The 21,186-nt window shown below is 35.2% G+C and overlaps 3 protein-coding genes across 5 annotated transcripts in view; 1 reads left to right on the top strand and 2 right to left on the bottom strand.

The window, feature by feature from the left end:
- The window catches only part of LOC101898811 (uncharacterized membrane protein DDB_G0293934), a 39,209-nt gene extending 34,230 nt beyond the window's left edge, over window positions 1-4,979 (bottom strand). The window contains exons 1-2 of one of the 3 annotated variants that reach the window (XM_005177077.4): window positions 4,864-4,979; window positions 3,745-4,162 (exon numbers count right to left, since the gene is read on the bottom strand). Coding sequence is in view for 1 of the 3 variants with exons in the window: in XM_059130771.1 (XP_058986754.1) it covers window positions 2,948-3,050 (103 nt within the window). In the remaining 2 variants the exon portion in view is untranslated. Of the gene's footprint in view, window positions 1-2,947; window positions 3,067-3,744; window positions 4,163-4,863 lie in introns of those variants that run through there. The other 2 variants (XM_059130772.1, XM_059130771.1) reach the window with 2 other exon arrangements.
- A 1,406-nt stretch (window positions 4,980-6,385) lies between these two features.
- Window positions 6,386-18,499, top strand: LOC101898638 (cytosolic non-specific dipeptidase). The gene is made up of 5 exons (XM_005177076.4): window positions 6,386-6,638; window positions 15,283-16,051; window positions 16,135-16,202; window positions 17,712-18,228; window positions 18,293-18,499. Exons 1-5 carry the CDS (start codon window positions 6,601-6,603, stop codon window positions 18,335-18,337), a joined length of 1,437 nt encoding a protein of 478 aa, XP_005177133.1. The 5' UTR covers window positions 6,386-6,600; the 3' UTR covers window positions 18,338-18,499.
- LOC101900886 (OCIA domain-containing protein 1) lies at window positions 18,396-20,721 on the bottom strand. The gene is made up of 4 exons (XM_005177090.4): window positions 20,528-20,721; window positions 19,450-19,587; window positions 19,028-19,382; window positions 18,396-18,806 (listed from the first exon to the last, which is right to left on the bottom strand). Exons 1-4 carry the CDS (start codon window positions 20,582-20,584, stop codon window positions 18,556-18,558), a joined length of 801 nt encoding a protein of 266 aa, XP_005177147.1. The 5' UTR covers window positions 20,585-20,721; the 3' UTR covers window positions 18,396-18,555.
- Between the last annotated feature and the right edge of the window lie 465 nt (window positions 20,722-21,186).

The raw sequence follows: 21,186 nt of genomic DNA, 5'->3' as shown, positions 1-21,186 counted from the left end.
ATGGGTACTTGGCTACTTGATAAAATTAGAATGACGTCGTTGTCGTGGGTATGTGGTGTGAGTGTGTGGCAGCTGCCTAGCTGACTGAATGGCTGGCTGGTTGGCTGGCGACATGCATGCAGCAATGTTTTATCCACTTCTATCTTTATTACATTTTCCGATTGGGGCTGGGCTTTTGGGGATTTACAACACAGACAAGAACAAAAACAAAAAGAATGCAGATAAAACGGAAAAGATGAGCAATGAAGAGAATAGCATAAAATATATTACAATGATGATGATGGTGCGTATGACAGTGGCGATGACGGCAGTTGGGGCGTTGGAGGCAGTTGGTAGGCCGTAAGTCTTATTAAAAATAGTATTTTTTTTTTGCTTTTAAAACACAAACAGCTCCAAGTCATATTTATTTTGGGGGGATGACAAAAGAAAACAACAATACAATCGCTAGTAATTGTCACTAAACGCATAAACACACACAGTAGTGCCTGCCACATGGATATTCAAATAACTACATGACTTGTGGCACATATGCAAAGGCAGGGTATCAGCCAGTAAGGCTGGCACGCATGCAACAAAATTTATAAAACAAAATTCAGTGACAGAAAATAAACAAAACAGAGCGGAATATAGGCATCCACAACAAATGACAATCAGGCAGGCAGCACATTAACATAATAATGATGATGAAGATGGCGATGGCGATGGCGATGACGGTGGAAAAAAAGATGGGAAATGTAAGTCTTTTCCCTATTTTTGTTGTAAAAATGTACCAATTATAGAAACACACAAAGGCAAGCCAGGCAGGCATTCACATCGTGCATAAATACACACACACACAAGGCGTCAGGGAAGAACAAAACAAAAATTGATGTATGGTTGGACTGCTGCTGGCTGGCTCCTCATTACACAGAGGAAGTAACAAGAACAAAAAAAAAAAAAACAACGAAAACTGAAACATCATGCCATCAAGTGACGATGAAGAATCTTTGAGTTTTAGTCTGCTGTTTTTTTTTTTTTGGTAGGCTAAAAATATATAGGTACTAGAAATATTAAAGAAAAATAGCACGACCAACCGGCAGGCAACGGGGCAGAGAATCGAGAAATAAACACGAGAGCTGATGACTGACTGAGTGAGTGAGTAATCATCATCATCATTTAAATTAGGGAAAACACATGTGTACGTGTAGCGAATTCTATATAAACTTCATCTCGCCTTTAGTCAATAAATCGATAAACCAAAAAATTCTTATTTATTTTTTCCATTTGATGCAAATAAAGCCAACAACTGCTGCAACCTTGGACTTTGTGTTTCGTTTCATTTTCGTTTTCATTGCAGGCTTTGTTGTTGTTATTGCAGTATGTTTTCGCTCTCCTTCTCCATGCATTTATTTTATTTGGCAAGAGTCGATGACTGACATGTAATTGACAACGGTGGCCGCCAATTTGAAGAGAAATTGAGAATGAGTGATGTCAACGTGGAAGTAAAAAAACGCGTCAGATTAAATTTAAAGGTAAATGATTAAGATAATTAAATTTAGGTTTCAGGAACTAAAAATAACACTAAAACGGCATCCACATAAGTGATGCCGCCAACTCTGAGCTTAAAAAGCGTAGATAACTTGTAAATAAAATGAATTTGATAATATACAGTCAGCCCTTGTATTGTCACGGTTCATAAGCCGGAATTATATTCAAAAGACATAATTGTGAATTGAATCACATCAAAATAGTGCAATATTAACTACTAAGTTCAAAAATAGTCTTCTTGTCCGACTTTTCTTTTTGTTTAACTTTTTGGGAAAATATTAAAAAAAAAAACTAAAAGAGCAGACAAGTTCGGCAGGCCGAACATTTAATACACTTCACTACATTTTCAAAAAACGTTGTTAACAAATGCCTCAAAATGTTTCAAAGTAACGAATGAGTGGTAATGTTATATGGCGACTGCGACTAAATAGCCAATTATACGCCACATAAAGCTTATTGCAAATTCCAAATAATGAAATAATTCAGTCGAAAAATGTATCTAAAATAGGAAAAATACGGAATATTAACTATATGAAGGTACCGTTAAAAGGAGGGCTATACAAAGATGTGGTCCTAAATAGGCAATTTTCAGTCATAGAATGAGGCATGCATTACGAACTCTAAATACCATTTCAGGGAAAAGTACGACACAATCATCCAAATATCGAATATCTGAAAATATATGTGGTCTAACCAAAACTATATGTCCAGTTATCCGTAAGGAATTTCCCTTTTTAAAGGGAACACAAACTGTGAATTTACAGAAAATTCGGCTTAAAATTTGGACTAAAACATCGAAAATACTTTAAACCTGTTATATTCGTACAATGCCAAAACCCAATATTACACATTTTCAACACCAATAATTTGTTTACCTACTTCATTCCGTTCGAAAGCTTGAGTGACTTTCACAGACGGACTGTCATGGCTAAATAGCCATAAAACCATATGCTGATCTAGAATATATATACTTTGCGGGGTCCAAAAATGCAGTTTTCTATACTTATTTGAAATTTGTTGTCAATACCCTCAAAATATCGAAAATATCTATATATGTGGGGCTATACCTTAATATGGACCAATATGGTCAATATTTTTTGTAAGAAGGAAATTAGATTTTGAAAGAAAAATTCATGAAAAAATTGCTTTGCAAACACAATTGTTAATAAATTTCGTTTATAAAACCTCCAGAAGAAAAATCTTCTACCCTTTTTTATAATAAAAACGATTTATGTCTTTTTTTTCTAAATTTCGGAATTCTAAAGAGCAATACTATATTACATTTATGCGCTTTTCCATCACTTTTTACGCGAAATGCGCTTTACACGAAATTATACATATCTGTCCCTCTTATGACAATTTCCAATAGGTGGGTAACAGTACAATAAGAAAAATAAACATTGACGATTATGACAATTACATTGGATGACAGCGGCCCAGCATCTCTGCTCACCGTGGACAGTGACAGCAGCAGCAGCTCGGCGACATATCAACAATTGACAATTTACAAAATTTCTTTTCATTTTTAATTTTCTTACTTCTTTTTACCCCTTTTTATTATTTTATGAAGTTGACTGGCTGGCTGACTCCTCTTATAAGGTAAACGGCAACAATATGCTCTTACTTAACCTGTGCTGTGAGAAGCAGGAAACACAGACAAGGTAATCTCTTTTTGTTTTCGTTTCTTTTTTTTTTCAAAAGGTATGTGGTTGGCTTTTGTGTGAGTTTTTTTTTTATTTAATGGAGATCTAAAAGTACCGGACCTCGACTGCTCTTTTGTAACATAATAATACCGCCGCGCTATACGAGACTAGACGTTCCGCACCGTTGTCTATTATTGCTACATAACAGTGGTATTTGTGTGTTCGCCGTTTGGAAGTTCAGAAATAACTGTACAGAAAGAGTTTTTTTGTTCTATTCAAAATAGAACAAGACCAACAACAAACAAATGAAAATGGAAACACAAGAAAGAGAGCAGCAAGCAGTGAACAAAAAACAACGAACAAATGATAAACATACACAATTACACATAGGTAAGTATTAGAAGACAAAAAAGAGTTGTTTCAAGAAAACATTACAACAAAATATGACAAGTAGATATAATAAGTAAATAAAGCAACAAAACTATAAACACACACGTACAAGGCAATAAGAACATGACAAAAACTGCAACAACAACATTAGCATTTTATCATCTACTATTTCTTCACTACATACCTTTTTTGTTTTTGCAAAGAACACAAGACGCGAATTGGGGAGTGACCAAGGGGAGCAAGTGCAATCAGCAAAAATTGTTTTGCTGTTTGATTTGGTGTTGTTTGTGTAGAAGAGAAAAAAAAAACAAAGTGGTAAAATTGTGTTGGCAGGCCGGCTGACTATTTGGTTGGGGACCGTCACAAATGTTGGCTTTACGTTTGTCGGTTGGGTTGGACTATTACACGATAATCACGACGACGGTAATAATGAAGACGACGTTTGCGTTGACGTCAACGTTAGTTTAGCAACAATAATAACAACAAACACAACGTTTTGATTTCTTTGCTGAATTTACTAGCGGCGCTATGGGTTGGCTGGCTGCCGTTTTCTATGTTGCTTTTGCCAAAGAAGCCGAATAAACCGCACAAAATCTCACTAACTTCACCATGAAATGAGACACAGAAGAAAAAGAAAAGAAATTACGATTTAATTAAGTTATGCTTCAAATATTTTCCACCACTCTTTTTTTCACAACAACTAAAAGAAGACATTCTTATGCATCGTTTTTCTCTTGGATTGGTTTGTTTTCTATGTTTTTCTTAGACTTGTTCTATTATTTTGTTGTTTTCTTCTGTTGTTGTTGTTTTATTGCTCTATCATTTTACATTCTTTTTGTTTAACAAGAACCACCAAAAACAACAAAAATTATGGTTTTTCGGCGAAAGAGCACGCACATACAAACACACCAAAGATGACACACAAAAAAAAATTATAAACAAATTTTATATCCAATTTTGTTTGATGAGTTCATTATTTATTCACATACGACACCTTTGATTTTAATTATTTTTTAGTTTTTTTTGCATTAAATTTATTTCACTTCACTTTATTAAGAGGCGTTGATCGGATTGTTTCATTCGTCGTGTTGGTGTAAAATGGAATTGATCAAGGTTTTTTTTCGTTTTGTCCGAGATTTAATGGTTTCCACACGCAGAATGCACTTCTTTTCGTTTGTTTTACATTTACATACAGCATTCGCTTATTACAATGCGGCAAGTTTTCACCTATATTTCTTATAGTGGCATTAAAATTCTTATTGTATTTTCTCTTGGAATTTTACAGCTTCACAAAAAAAATTACCTAATTTGCACTGTTTACAATAAACTCTCGACTACTTCTCAACCACAGCAAAAATATATTTAAGAAAATATCTCAGTGCAATCGAGATAATGGTGGCGCACGTTGACATAGCTGACGCCGTTTGCCAATGCGTGTTGGTGGCATGGGTTTCAATATTGACGCCGTCATGTGATATCAATTTAAGGTGAATGTATTATACAGAGAAAGCGAACGATGAAGAAGATATGATGTTGATGTTTAAGGTCACGTTTACATTGAAGAAACGGAACTGCCATGGCAGAAAAATACAGGTAGATGCATCAACGCTTGGGAACATTGATATTGATAATGTTTAAATGTTTATTCTAATTTAAGTAGATTTTTATATGTTTTCTTGTACGACGTCGTTCGGAGGTTATTATAATTCGGAATTTTCAACATTTTTTACAAATGTAAATAAATTTTCATTCAACATTTTCAATTGCAAAATTGTTTTGACAGTTCATTGTCCCAGCAGCTGTTTCGATTCATTGATGTGTCAAAATTTTAAAAATGTTTTGTCAAAAACAAATAAATTTTTATATATTTTCTTATACGATGCAAATCGTTAATTGTTATAACATACATTTCTCAACAATTTTTACAAATTACAATAATTTTTCATTCAACATTTTCAATTCCAAAATCAGTTTGACAGTTCATTCATATCATAACAACCACCGATGGGCGTCGTATAGGAAAATCTGTAAAAATCTACTTATTTTTGAAGAGAAATTCTTCTGTCATGGCCCTGCGTGTAATAATTTTTGTTCGAGAAAATTCTTTATTGTAAAAACGTTTGTATTCTTGCTGTCTTGGAACAAATTTGGAACAAACCAAATGTTTTTCCAAATCTTATAATTTGCTTATGTGACGTAGGCGTCTCGAAAATAGCTAAGATCATGCAAATATCTACTATTTTTGTAATTTTTCTCGATATCTTAAAAAGAACCAATTTGTTATCTTAGTAAAAAAAATAAAACTTGCAGTTCAGGAACAGGCCATTATTCTTTTGCAAAAAAAAAATGCAAAATTATGAATATAAATTATAAATATAACTTCACAGCACTATTGCTACGCGGACGGACTTAGCGGCTACTTGATTTTGGTCGCTGCCTTGTCAATAGATTTCGTTAATTTCCGAAATCATAAAAATTTTCATTTATTCCTATTTTTGTCTGCAATCAAAACAATGAATTATAAAATCGCTCTACAAATATGTTAGCTTTTGTAAATGAACGGTAAACGTATTATGATCTATTTGATGTATGTGTAAATGTAAACACGGCCTGGAATAAAAATCAGAATAAATTGTAATGTCATGCTATCTCTCTTTTCCCCTCGAATAAGTCAATTTACCAAAAAGATCAAACTCATTCAAAAATGTTTGTCAATATCCCGCCGGACGAATCCCGTTTATCGCCAACGTTTCAATTGTGTTTTTCCTTATCTCTTCGGAGACTTCCCCAAGACAACCCAATCGCGAGTATTTAAACTGCGATGCTCGCCTCTCTCACTGACATTTACAAAAAAATATTCGCGGAGTGTGTGAGCAGACAGCGCAAAATTTTGCCGGTATTTTTTCATTTGTCGTTCCTAATTGATTGTTGTTGTGATACATCGATATAAGTACGATAAGGTGTTTATTAAGAAGAAAGCGAAAAAAATAACACAGAATTTCTAAAAAGTGCAAAGAAATAAAAGAAACAATAATACAATATGTCTGAACTTCCCGGTGTTTTGAACCAGTTATTCAGGTAAGCGGAGAAGTGCATTATCTGTAACTTCTTATTATTGTTTGAAGTGGAAGATGAGCAAAATAATTATTGATTGATTTTGTTTTCTTATTGGATTTTTTAAACATTTGTGATTTGTGTGTCTGTATCATTGCCACCGATTGGAATGTTACTCATGCATGTCGCTGCTCTTGCCTGCCTCCATGCAAAAAAAAAATACACGCTGAACAGCAAAACCATGCATCGCCAGAAAAGAAATTAACTTTTACCCAAAAAAAGAAGCCGCAAAAACAACAATACAACTGAACAAACTAAGCTGTGCGCGATGTCTGGTCTGATTGTTTGTTGTGTGTGAATTTCATGCGAGCAAAGGCAAAGAAAGAAGAAGAAGAAAAAACGTTTGCATTGGAGAAATTAGAAATGATTGCAATTGGTTACCGGACTAGCTAACTGACTACTCATGACTGTATGCTATACAAAGGCCTTTGTGTGCAGCAATTTGCTTGTTATATTTGTTGCGGTTGTTTCCCTAAACAAAAGATTAAAAAATGTATATTTATTATGACTATAATAGTACTTTGTTTTCAGAATTGCCGCCACCATATCAGGAGATCGTATGAGAATGGTAGGGAGGGGAAACAATGATTGTCATTTGATGGTGGAAAACAGAATAGTTATGGAAAAGGCGTAGGTTTGCCTTACAAAAGGCAGATTCAAGCTATTGAGCTCAAGTATAAGTCCCCTATATGTGAGGAGTTAAATTGTAGTTCTTCAGTTCGAGGAGGATGTAAGATCTGATAAAACAGCAACATTATTAAAATTTATTTTCAAATATGAGCAATTTGGAATATAATTATCAGAAAGTGATATAAGAAATATAGATTATTACACCACGCAAAGTAATTTAATTCTTTCTAGGAGAATTTGTTACAAAGAATGATGGGTAATGCCTGTCAATGGAGGTGCCTGTCAATGGAGAAAAACCAGAATATTTTCTTAAAGAAAGGGAAAGAAATATTTTAAGGAGTTCCACAGAATGTGTAAGTCTAAGGGTGGGATGAAAAAAAAACTCTAACAAAATCAAACACCATAACTTTTACACTTTTTTTTTAATTTTATTGAATGAAAGCAAAAAATGTCGGAAAAAGCATCAACTTTTAGAATAAGTTTAGATTTGAACTGGTCACTTTTGGCACGAATTATGGCCTTCAAACGGCCAATGAAACCGTCATACGCTGCCCGAAAATTGCTCTGCGGTATTTTGGCCCATTCTCAGCGAAGCGCTTGCTTGAGGTGATCGATACTTTGGTATTTTTTTAGTGCCAACCTTGCTTTCCAAAATACTCCCGACACAATAGTCCAACGGATAGGTATCCGGAGATTGTGGTGGCCATTGTGCGCTGAAAATGAAGCGAGGAACCTCATTTTGTAATTATTCTTGGGTGGCGCGTGCTGAGTGCGGCCAAAATGTTTGCGTGCCCAAGGTTCCTACACCCTCCAGAATATTTTCGCTATAATATTCGGCATTTATTCTGATGCCACGGTCGATTAATAGGAGAGGAGAGCAACCATCGGCTGTTATGGCAGCCCTTACCACCACCATGGCCGGCGCTTAAGTTCTGGTGGCCAACCGAAGCACATTTTCAGCTGACCTCTTTGACAAGTTAACACGATCATTTTTTTTACAAACTGCTGGGCAACTGATGTTTTCTCATCGGAGTTCGCCACTTTCGGACAAGCGAAGCAACTCTTTATTTTGAGTCTATTTTCTTTCTGCTGCGGTGTAAGTTCTTTCACTTTTTGGAATTTAAATCGCTTTACCCCGAGATCATTTTTCAATATTTGCCACTTCTTTACTTTTCGACCATTTCTGCTGATGTTGCTATTTTCTTCCGTCCACTTCCTTGACGTCGGGCTACGCTACCAGTATCACGGTAACGAGCGATGGTACGAGACACAAAAGATTTACTCACATTTGAATGCTGGAGTCCTCTAACGATAGCCATTTGTGGTTTTCCAGCCAAATATAATGAAATCACACTATCACTCTGGAAATCCATCACGAATAATTTTTTTCTGAAAAATTCTCACCAAAATGCTTTTGTACGCTTGTAAACAATATAATGAGCTGTCACTGGAATAATTTTAAAAGCTGTCGGACGAGTGGCTTGGATGTCTGAAGTTGGTTACAGATTTTCCTATAGGCACCGTTTAATAGCTTATGAAAATACCTATCCAACAAGTGGTCACAAAGTGATTTTCTAAAGCGGTTCGGATGTTATAGTCAAATTATTGAATATTTGGAACCGGATTTTTTTTATAAAAACACCCAAAAAGTCGAAAAAGGGCCCATTTTGGGGATCAACAAAATTAATGCCAAATTATAGCTGATACTCTTACCTTTCCAAAATGCTAGAATTTGTGCTAATACCTTTTCCATGTCTTGAATCCGGACTTTCGAGTCAAAAATCTGGGATCTCGGGTCCGTCCACCAAGAAAAAAAATAGTTTAATTGTAGAGTTTTTACTAAATATTTTTATATTTTATCATTACCAAATTATTTTTATATTTTATCAGGAAATCGCAAGAAATTAAGAAATAAAGGGCATTTCCCCACTCTTTGTTGTTCTTGGAGAACATTAATCACAGCAATTAAAAAACAAATAAATGCAGCAAATATGTTCTTTTCTTAGTTTTTGAAATTGAAAATCTAAATCGTTAAACCTAAATTGATTATACTTGGGTATCTACATTGGAAAACAAATTTGATTACTCCCAGATACCTATCTTGTTTGCATTCTATTATTTTTATACCCTCCACCTTGGAAAGGAGGGTATATTATCTTTGTCATTCCGTTTGTAACATCCCTAAATATTCGTTTTAGACCCCATAAAGTATGTATATTCATAATCAGCATAAAATTCTAAGTCGATTTAACGATGTCCGTCTGTCTGTCTGTCTGTTGAAATCACGATACAGCCCACATTATTTGACGTAGAGCTCCAAAATTTAGCAGAGCTATTTGCATTGTGTCTAGGATGGTTGGTATTGAAAATGAGATATATCGGTCCACGTTCTGGTATAGTCCCCATATAACGGTACCTCCCGATATTCGGTATTTTGATGATTTATGCCACATTTTTTCACGGATTTGTCTTAAAATTGGTATTTGTAGGTCATAATGGGTTCCAGCTCCGGTGGCGAAACATTGTAATTATAGGTCCACGTTTTGGTATAGCCCCCATATAACGGTACCTCCCGATATTCGGTAATTTGATGATTTTTGCCACATTTTTTCAGGGATTTGTTCGAAAATTGGTATTTGTTGGTCATAATTGGTTCCAGCTTCGGTGGCGAAACATTGCATGCATGGGTCCATGATTTGATATAGCCCCCATATAACGGTACCTCCCGATATTCGGTATTTTGATGGTTTTTGCCACATTTTTTCACTGATTTGTCTAAAAATTGGTATTTGTGGGTCATAATGGGTTCCAGCTCCGGTGGCGAAACATTGTAATTATAGGTCCACGTTTTGGTATAGCCCCCATATAACGGTACCTCCCCATAATCGGCATTTGAATGGTTTTTGCCACATTTCTTCTAATGTTTCTTTTACCCTAAGGTGGAGGGTATTAAAAGTTTGGCCCGGCCGAACTTAATGTTTTTTTACTTGTTTTAATTAACACCATTTGTAAAAGTAAAGGTATTATTAAAAACTAGAAAATATTTTAATACAATTTTGTACGCTTAACGTATTTTATAATAATTTATAATAATCGTTGAAAATTAAAATTAATATCGAAAGTGTGCCATTGTTGAATGTCAATTAAATTGAATTAGCCTTTGAACTTAAGTTGCCTTTGTACAATTGTCTTGTTGTTAAATTCGACTTTAATTCCCTAGATTAATTTTCCTTCTGACCGTATAGTAATTCGAGAAGAAGAGGAATTATTGTTATTTCTTTCCCCGTTTAGTCAGTTTATGTTTCTAATAATGCCCTCAGATGGTATATATCATTTGATACAGCCAAAACGTGCCTCATCGAAATAATGGTTTTAGACCATAGGTGTTTTTGGACCAAATCCGTTTCAGAACATTTGGAATCGATCTAGCGATGTCCGTCCGTCCGTCTGTCTGGCTGGCTGGTGCGTACGATAACTCTAGAAGGGAGTATCCGATTTGATCCAAATTTGGTACATCGCAATATTATTGTAAGACTTAGGTCGAGTTCGGAGGTGAGTAATATTTGTCCACTCTCACACAAAATGTCAACATTTTTTAAGAAAAGTAATTTACTGCACATAAAGAGAAAATATAACCCTATTTTGCTCCAACTTTGCGTACCCTAATATTTGTATCAAGTACCTCTCCTACAAAACTTGTAACAATTAATAGTCCCTTATGAAATGGGGAAGGGTTAACCTTCCTTATGAAGATTTATTTGAGGTCCTTTACCACCTGAACGCACTATAATATTCAGATTAGACTTTTAGCTGGAGTTTTGCAATATATTTCAATCCTATCATTCAGAGCTGATAAACAAAAAGCTCATTAATGGTAATATCCAATAGTTTTCAATTATTTCACTCCATGGTATTACTAATTACGGAATGTGTCTGTTCTGCACTTGGGTGATAAGAGAGTAATTTGTTTTCTGTATAAAGTAGGACCTGCCTTTGTATGACGACACGATAGTGAATGAGAAACTCCTCATTTCAAGTTATTTTTTGTAAATGTTTGATTTCTTTGATTTAACAAAGGCATTGACTTCATTTAAAAGAGAATAGTTTTATTAACAAAAAATAATGATATATAAAAAAAAAATATTTAAAAACCAAAAAAAAAAAAAAAATTAAAAACCAGTCAAATTTGAAACATGACAAAGCCATCCAAAACAGTTGAAAAGTATTTACTTCCAATGAGTGGAAATTTTTTATTCCTCCTCTGCCTTTTATGAATTCCAGAAAACAGATTTGATACTTTATCTCTTTTTTTATTTTTATTCATATACAAGTATGTTGCTCTGTAGTTATTTATAAAAAAACAACTTTATTGTCCCTTGATAAATCCGAAAAAATGTTATAATGATAATGACTTGGCGTGTTTATTGTTAACTTGTTTCTTTTTTTTTTTATTACAAAGACACGATGCTAGACTAAATTTTTTGATTTTTTTCCTTTCGAAATTGTTATATATTTTCCTTCAAATGTTTTATGGCTATACATATTCCCGTCATATATAAATCTTTAAGTCATTTAGAGTTATAGGAGAAGTTATGACCATTTGCTGGACAACCCAAAAACACCCATCGTTTAGTTTGGTTATCGGAAACCACAGCGTATATTGGCCTCCATAACAACATATGTTTAATAACATGTTATTGTACTTATCAATAATTTATACGTCAAACCATAAATTTCTCTCAATCTTTAGCCGTTTTTTTTTTTTGTTTTATGTAGATAGTGTACGATGGGTGTGGTGAAATATATATATGGTTGGTGGCACTTTCCCACTGCACATGTGACCTATGCAGTTTTTAAACGGTCATTTTTTTTTGTAATTGTGTGATCAATGGAAAAAGTAACTAATTTTCGGAGTAGCACTTGCAGGGGATAAAAATTGAAAATTGGAAAAAATAACAAAAGAGTATTTAAAAAAAGTTCTTCTTGTGAAAAATTAGCCAACAAAAAATTTAGAAATTTGGATTAAAACTAAAATAAATAAATTGAACAAGTAAAACTGTAAAATAGTTTAGGCCGGGTCGGACATTTAACATCCTCCACCATTTGGAACTTGCAAAATTTCAAAAAAAATTGCTGAAAAATCTTTAAAATTATTAAAATATCGAAAGAATCTTGTGGTATAGTTACGAAAACCTAGACTTGTTTGGCAACTTATCTGGTAGAGAAGGCTGTGCCTATTGTAAACTCCAAATACCAATTTTGAGATGTTTTCAATTTTCAATAACGCCTATTCTGTGACCCTAAAATGAATTTGAGTAAAATTTTGTCCACCTACTTTACTTCTTTCGTAAACTAGAGTGATTTTCACAGACATATTGACGACCATGGCTAAATCGACATACAAGGAGGGCGCAAAAGTAATTTTCCTACCAGAAAATGCTATATATTTTACGATTGGCCCCTAATGTCAGTTCTGTTTTGACATTTTTACTACATGCGATATACACGTTAATAAACAATGTTACGCTACACTGTTCCAGAACATTGGTGACTATTTATTTGACCAATAATCGGTCGCTGACTTTGGTATAACGTGAATTTTGTCGCAGATTTCGTGGCCGTCCAACGCCTACTGGTGAAACACTGCCGTTTAGCCATTCACATCGAAGAGACTGGTTCAACAGAAGATGCTGTCGGGCGTGGCAGACCCCGGAGTATTCGATCTGCAGGGAATATTACTGCTGTAGCCATAGAAGCGCCGTCGACATCGACCAGACGACGTGCCACGTAAATGGGTATCAGTCGATTACAGTTATAGCGAATTTTGGTACAAGATTTGAAGACCAGATAGTGCATCAGCTGTTAGCTGCTGACCGCCAATCAGGTCTAACATATGCTCAAGCCATCCTTAATCACCACCAAGAAGATGATGATTTTTCATCAAAAAAAAATCATGAAAAATCAAAATCTCCCGTTTGGCGATTTGCAGTGGCCAATTAGATCGCTTGATTTGACGGCTTCAAACTTCTTTTATGGGGCTTTTTGAAGCCGCGGGCTTATGTCAACAAGCCTCAGACTCTTTCAGTTATTACAGACAAAACCGGCAAGAATGTGATGACTATTCGCGAATATTTTGGCCAAAGTGATGGAAAATGCCACAAAAAGAGCTCAAATGACAATAAACTGTGGCGGGGGTCATTTTACCTGACATCATATTCTCGACTTGATGTAAAAAAACTAAAAGACGCAGGTTTATATTCGTAGAATCTCATGCTAATGATGCAGAGGCTCGATGGACCTTTAAAAAATTAAAATCAAGGGTTTGTGGCTCAGATGAACCTTGAAAAAATTTGTGGCGATGATTTTTTAAATTCACTTTTAATGCCTCTGATGGACATAGAAATTATTTTTAACATATTTAAAAAAAATAACATAAAGACGGACGGATGTCGAAAATATATTTTCGAAAAAAAAAAAAAAAACATTTTGTGGCTCTGATGGACCATGAAAAAATATTTTTGAAAAAAAAAAACGCATTTTGTGGCTTTGATGGACCTTGAAAAATATAATTAAAAATTTAAAAAATTCTCATTCTGCGGCTCTGAGGAACTTAAAAAAATATTTTTAAAAAATCCAAGATTTGTGGCTGTTGAATTCCTTTTTTTTTTTTGAAGAGTTACAGAGTAATAAACTTAATATATCATCCATAAAATGGTAGACGTTCTGATGGACCTGGACAAAAATTTAAACAAATCCAGGGTTTGTGGCTCAAATTGACTTGGACATTTTTTTTTTTTGGAAAATTTAAAAAAAGTCACGTTTTGTAGCTCCGGTGGGCTTTGAAAATATATATTTTTTTAAATCCATTTCTAGTGGCTCTGATGGTGATGATATTTAAAAAAATCCACGTTGCTCTGACGGATATTGAAAATTTATTTTCGAAAAAAACGCGTTCTGTGGCTCTGATGGACCTTGAAAAAATATTTTTGAAAAATCCACATTTTGTGGCTTTTTATGGAACTTGGAAAATATTTTTAAAAAGTTAAAAAATGCTATTTTTGCAGATCTGACTGATCTTTAAAACATATATTTAAAAAAAAAACAAGTTTTCTGGCGCCGAAAGACCTTAAAAAATATTTTAAAAAATCCACTCCTTGAATGAAAATTTCCTCCAATATTCAGTGTCAACAAGATGCACCCACTCTCTTTAAAATAAACTGATTTGTATTACACTTGTGAGTCATTAGCTTCCAATTTGTCATAACAACAAAGAGATTCTTTTTTTTATTGCAATTCAATATCTTTTATTCACATCGTCTTCGGTTTCAAATATCGTGTTATTAAGTTGTTCATAGTGGATTGTATTCTACATTAATTTGAGACCGTTAACGCCACCACTTGAACAGAAGCAATTAAAATGAGTAAGAAACAAAATGGAAGTCTAGCTGGGTGGCTATATGTTATGCTACACCAAACATAAAAGACATATTCTCAATAACTCCTAATGAATAAATAAATCACTGGCTTACCTTTAATAGAGTGATCAAACAAATGGCTAAGCCAAACATTCTAGACTTTGAGGATGAGTTACGAATGGTTGTCACAAACTTAATATAATCTTACGTGGTGGAGGATATAATTCTGTGATGGTTTCTTGAAAAAGTTCCAACAATGTTTTTTACTTTTCTGAAAATTGGACATTTTTGGACTTAGGCATTTGTACAGAAAACCATTTAATAAAAGAAGAGCCTGGTTACTTGTCCTGCAGAAATTGTGCAGCAACATATTTTTGAGAGAGGAAAGATATTTTTATTCTCTTAAAAAGCTATGTAAAGTGAACAAACGGAATCAATATATATTTCCTTAAAAATGTTTTTGTTGCTACCTTCGGTCATATCACAAATAACTAAAACATTGCAAAAATTTCACCAAATACATTTTTTTAATTTTCGCTTTCTTTTGTTTTCCTTTTTTCCAGCTTCGTCGAAGAAAACAAAGCCAAATACATTGATGTCCTTAAAACTGCCGTTGCCATACAATCCGTTTCCGCATGGCCCGACAAACGCGGTGAAATCCAACGTATGGTCGAATGGACTGCTGATAAACTGAAGGCTTTGGGTGCTGAAATTGAATTGGCCGACATTGGTCAACAAACTTTGGTCGGTGGCAAAAAGATACCTCTGCCCAATGTTATTCTAGCCGATTTGGGTAAAGATCCCAAAAAGAAAACCGTTCTAGTCTATGGCCATTTAGATGTACAGCCCGCCCTCAAAGAAGACGGTTGGAATACCGAACCCTTTGAATTGACCGAAATTGATGGCAAACTATTTGGCCGTGGTGCTTCCGATGACAAGGGACCCGTCCTATGCTGGATTCATGCCGTTGAAGCTTTCCAAAAACTTGGCATCGAATTGCCGGTCAATCTGAAATTCGTTTTCGAGGGCATGGAAGAGAGTGGCAGTGAAAATTTGGATGATCTATTGATGGCACGTAAAAATGATTTCCTTGCCAACACCGATTTTGTGTGCATTTCCGATAACTATTGGTTGGGCAAGAAACGTCCCTGCCTCACCTATGGCCTGCGTGGTTTGGCCTACTATACCGTGGAGGTGGAATGTGCCCGCAAAGATTTACACAGCGGCGTATTTGGCGGTACCGTTCACGAGGCCATGCCTGATTTATGCTGGTTGCTAAGCACATTGGTTGATAAGGACACCAAGATCCAAATTCCCGGTATTGAAAGAGACGTAAGTTGTTGGCAAAGATTACCACTTGTGTGGATTTAAGTTATTTATGTGTGTCAATATATATTTATTTGGTCTTTTTTTAGATTGCTCCCTTGCTGCATAACGAAAATGAAATCTATCAAAATATTGATTACGAAGTTGAAGATTACAAGTAAGATAACGTCTGATATTGCTCGATAGATTAGAATTTAAGAATTCCCAAAAGCAAAAGAGAAAAAGAAATGTATTTCTTTATCTTGAAGGCAATTCATGTCTTTAGTTGTTTTTCGAGACAGTGGGTCATAGAGGGTACACCGTAAGAAAAAGGGGGCGATGAAAGATTCTGCGTGGCTGATGCGAACGATAAATCTCGAAGGGAGTATCCGATTTGATACAAATATGGTGCATCGTAATATTATTGTCAAACCTAGATCGAGTTCGGAGATGGGCAATATCGGTCCAATCCTTCTGTTACCTCCCCAAAAAATGTCAATATTTTCAAAGAAAATAATTCAAAACATGACAATCATCACAATATTTTTTTTAACCGAAGGTCTGGCGTGAATATGGAATATATCGGTTCATTTCTTCTCGTACCTCCCCCCTAAAGGGTCAAAATGTTGAAAATTCATGAAGCTCATAAAAAACCAAATCAACATCCGATTCCATTCAGACTAGGCACATCTCAATATTTCTATCAACAAAAAATCTGTTATGAAGATGATAGAGATCGGACAATTCCTTCTGGTACCTCCCCCACAAAGGGTCAAAGTTTTAAATAATCAAAACGATCATAAAATCAGAAATCAGCATCCGGTTCTCTACATGTTTCACACATCCCATTGTTTCTACTAACGCAATATCTGCTGAGAAGATATAATATACCCGTACACTGCTTCTAGTACCTCCCCCACAAGGGGTCAATATTTTGAACATTCATGAAGCTCATAAAACACCAAATTGACATCCGATTCTATTCAGATTTGGCACATCTCAATATTTTTATCAACACAAGATCTTTTATAAAGATGATAGAGATCGGACCATTTCTTCTGGCACCTCCTCTATAAATGTTAAAGTCTTGATTAACCAAAACGATCATAAAATCCGAAATAAGCAGCGGGTTCTCTTCAAATTACACATATCACAATATTTGTATTAGCCCAAGGTCTGGTATGAAGATGGGATATATCGGTCCACTCCTTCTGGTACCTCCCCACAAAGGGTCAAAATTTTGAATATTCATGAAGCTCATACAACACGAAATTAACATCCGATTCCATTCAGACTTAGCACATATCAATATTTCCGTAAACGAAAGATCTGTTATAAAGATGGTAGAGATCGGAACATTTTTTCTAGTACCTCCCCCGCATAGCGTTCAAAATGTTTGAAAAACAAAACACTCAAAAAAAGCGAAATTATTTTTGCTGTTGTGAAGATGATATATACCCCTTCTGGTAGCTCACCCAAAAAGGTTCACAATTTCCAATACTTATATCTGTCATAACTTGCGAAACAAGTGGGTGATTCTTTACAACTTTTCTATATCTGAATATTTTTCTTAACCAGAAATCTGATATGAATATGTAATATATCGAAATGTATGATTTCGCATAAAATTGGATCTTTTCCCCCAACTTTTTACGGACTAATATTTATATTTTTGATATTTTAATAGGAACGATGTTGGCACCACCAAACTACCACACAATGAAGACAAAACCCGCTTGCTTATGGCCAGATGGCGTTATCCATCCCTGTCGATACACGGCATTGAAGGTGCCTTCTATGAGCCTGGTGCAAAGACTGTCATCCCCGCCAAGGTAATTGGTAAATTCTCCATTCGTTTGGTACCCAATCAAGATCCCGAACACATTACCGAATGTGTAACCAAATATTTGAACGACAAATGGGCTGAACGTGGATCACCAAATAAAATGAAAGTTTCTTTGGTTTCGGCTGGCAAGCCATGGACTGAAGATCCCAATCATCCACACTATGAAGCTGCCAAGACTGCCATTAGACACGTTTTCAAGGTGGATCCTGATATGACACGCGAGGGTGGTTCTATTCCCGTTACCTTGACCTTGCAAGAGGCCACCGGCAAGAATGTCATTCTTGTGCCAGTGGGAGCCTGTGATGATGGTGCCCATTCGCAGAATGAAAAGATTGACATATTTAATTACATTGAGGGAGTAAGTGTTTTATTTTTATAACACTTTAATCAATTTTTAAATCTTTTTTCTTTTCCTCCTTTAGACCAAACTTTTGGGTGCCTATCTCTATGAAGTTGGTAAATTGTAATCAGTTTCAGTACTGGTCGTTTCATCATATTTAGCAAAGAAGTAATTAATACATCACATTTATTTTGAGAAGCCGGGCTTCTGTAATTCTGTTTTCAAAGTTTCTCTTTTTTAATACTTTTATACTTGTTATTTAAATAAAAGCATAACAAAAACATTTAAAGCACTTTTTTCATTTCGCAGAAAATTTAAGAAATTTTGTTTGTCTCCCTGGTGAATCTATTCCGACCAGGCATCTCCATATTTATTGGTTTGCATATTTCTTGTGTTTCTGTCATCAGCTGCGGTTGGGGGTCTTTGGGGTGTTGCTCGCATAACAACTGGGGCCTCTGGTGGCAATGGTTGAGAATAGGGATTTTGTTGTTTCTTCATGAAGTCCTCTCGATTACGTTTACGTAGTTCATCATAGGTCATACCAGGCTTAACGGGCTCCAATGGGATATCCGGGTCCACATGGGTGGTGGAAGGAGCTGGAAATTAAATTACAAATTAATTGAAATATTATTTTCTTCCGAAATAATTTCTTAAAAACTGTCTCTGTATAAGTGTGCGAAGGAAAAACACCGTTCAAATTCAGTTTAGAGTAAAAACTTTGTGTTTCTTTCGACTTTACTTTAATTTTTTGATCTTTTAAAATTTTGGGTCATGTTTTTCGCATCTACTTCGTTACAGAAACAAACCCTTAACTTACTATCCAAACTTGGCCGATAGATATCATCAAGCCCGGCAAACTGTGGCCTTGATTCAGTGTCCAAATTAAGAGCATTGCCCCTGGCATCAGGATGCAAATGTTCATCACTGTAAACATCACTGCTGTTGGGGCTAAATTGGCCCAATGTCATGCCCATGCCAATACTCTGATCAGGATTTAAGAAACCCGAACCACCGCGTTGACTTTGGCGTTGCCTTAGAATTTCTGCCAACCTAGAATTGGGCAAGGCCATAATCTTTTCGGCACATTTCTGTTGATAACTAAATTTGCCCAGAAAATAGCCAACGATGACACCCAAAATTACTTTAGGTACAGGTCCATAGCGTATGTTGGGCTAGAAAAGTAATAATTCAAATTAATTAATTGAATTAAAAGAGGCTTTTAAATTGGCCACGACTTACGGCAAGAAAACCTTGTTTGACACCCAAAAATGCAGCAACACCAAATGTTGTACCCAAAGGAAGGGAGCGTTGAAAGAATGATTCCGTATTGCATTCGCGAAATACTCGCAGCTCATCCGATGTAAATTGATAATTGGCCTGAAAGGGCATGATTAAAATTGATGTAAGCTATAAAAATAACTGTTGGTAACTCAGATTCACGCTATGACCAGATCTATTTAGCGGTCCTAGCATGGCAGAAAAATACAGGTAGATGCATCAACGCTTGGGAGCATTGATATGTCAAAATAATTTAAATGTTTTTTCAAATATAAGTAGATTTTTTCTTATGCGACGTCATGCGCGTTTTTCAACAATTTTTACAAATTTAAATAATTTTTCATTCAAAATTTTCAATTCTAAAACTGATTTGACAGTTCATAGTCCCAGCAGCTGTTTTGATGCGTCTACCTATATTCTTCTACCATGGGTCCTAGTAACTCAGTCAGTCTATGAAGACTCTTATTGGCAACTCGGTGTCTATGGGTCTGCTTTAGCCCTCAACTGCTAGGGGACTATGAAGATTCGACGAAGTAACTTAGCTGACCTTTATATATAGCGATAAGGTTATAGTCCTTCAGAAACCATTAAAACGTTGAGTTATAAATAATATAAGAAAAAACGTGAAAGATCGTACTCGAAAAAAATTTAACAACCTGATAAACCGCTTATCCAAAGGCTGGTTGGTGCGTGGGACTTCGCTAGATTCCAATTTTCGATGGCATCTTTTAGGCCATTAAAGGCTCAACTCGAAAGAAAATGCTCAAATATCCATTAAAAAAATCAACTATGCCTTTAAAATGCATAAAATCTGAAATTATCATTCTAAAGGGTAGGTATTTTCCTGCAACTGTCCACACGATGTCTTAAGTTCTTGTTTTGTCGTAGAGAAAGATCAATTATACAAGACTTCTGCCGGTACCTACACAAGTCCAATTCTTAGCAGGCGATTCCGAGACATAACTTTACCGGCCGGTACAAGTCTTATTCTAAAAATATAAATATCATCCTCATTCATTTGTTCTTTGACTTATCTTACCAATGGATGTTGGGGCCTTTGATCTGGCGGATTTACGGAATTCATTGGAGGATTCATTTTTTAGTTTTAAAATATGCAACTTATTCAAATTATTTATATTTATTTCACAATTATTGAAACGATTGTGATATTTATTGATGAAATAAAACGAAAAAACAAAATTATACAACTGTCAACAGAAGGAAAGCAAGTCGATTGCAAAACGGCGGCAAGTCACCGCCGCCGTTTACGTCGCCTTAAATCGCCGTCATGAACCAAAGGAAATATCGCTAAAATATGGGTATATTTCACCAAATTTTTATTAAATATTCAAAATTTGTTTTGAAAAATAATAATGTTTAATTCATTTAGTTTGTATATATCTATCTTCTGCGCCAAAATATCACTGCCGCCGGAAAAGTCTGACGAGCCGCCGCCGCCGGAAAAAATTGTTTCGCTTCGTTGTCTGAGAGTCACAGTGAAGTCGTTCAATTTAAACATTCCCAAAAGAGAGCACGGAACTAATACATTCAAAGTTTTGTGTTTTGGTTTAATTAATGTTTTTGGCACTAATCAGCAAAGCAGTACAAAAGGATGAAAATTACAAAAAACTCGGCGTTGAGGAGCGATACGACATGACTTTCCAATTAATTTATAATTTAGGCGGCAAATGCAAAACT

The sequence above is a fragment of the Musca domestica genome, unplaced genomic scaffold (genome assembly GCF_030504385.1).
Source record: "Musca domestica strain aabys unplaced genomic scaffold, Musca_domestica.polishedcontigs.V.1.1 8, whole genome shotgun sequence".
NCBI lineage: Eukaryota > Metazoa > Arthropoda > Insecta > Diptera > Muscidae > Musca > Musca domestica.
The sequence above is the reverse complement of the archived record's forward strand: the minus strand, read 5'-3'. Positions and strand labels throughout refer to the sequence as shown.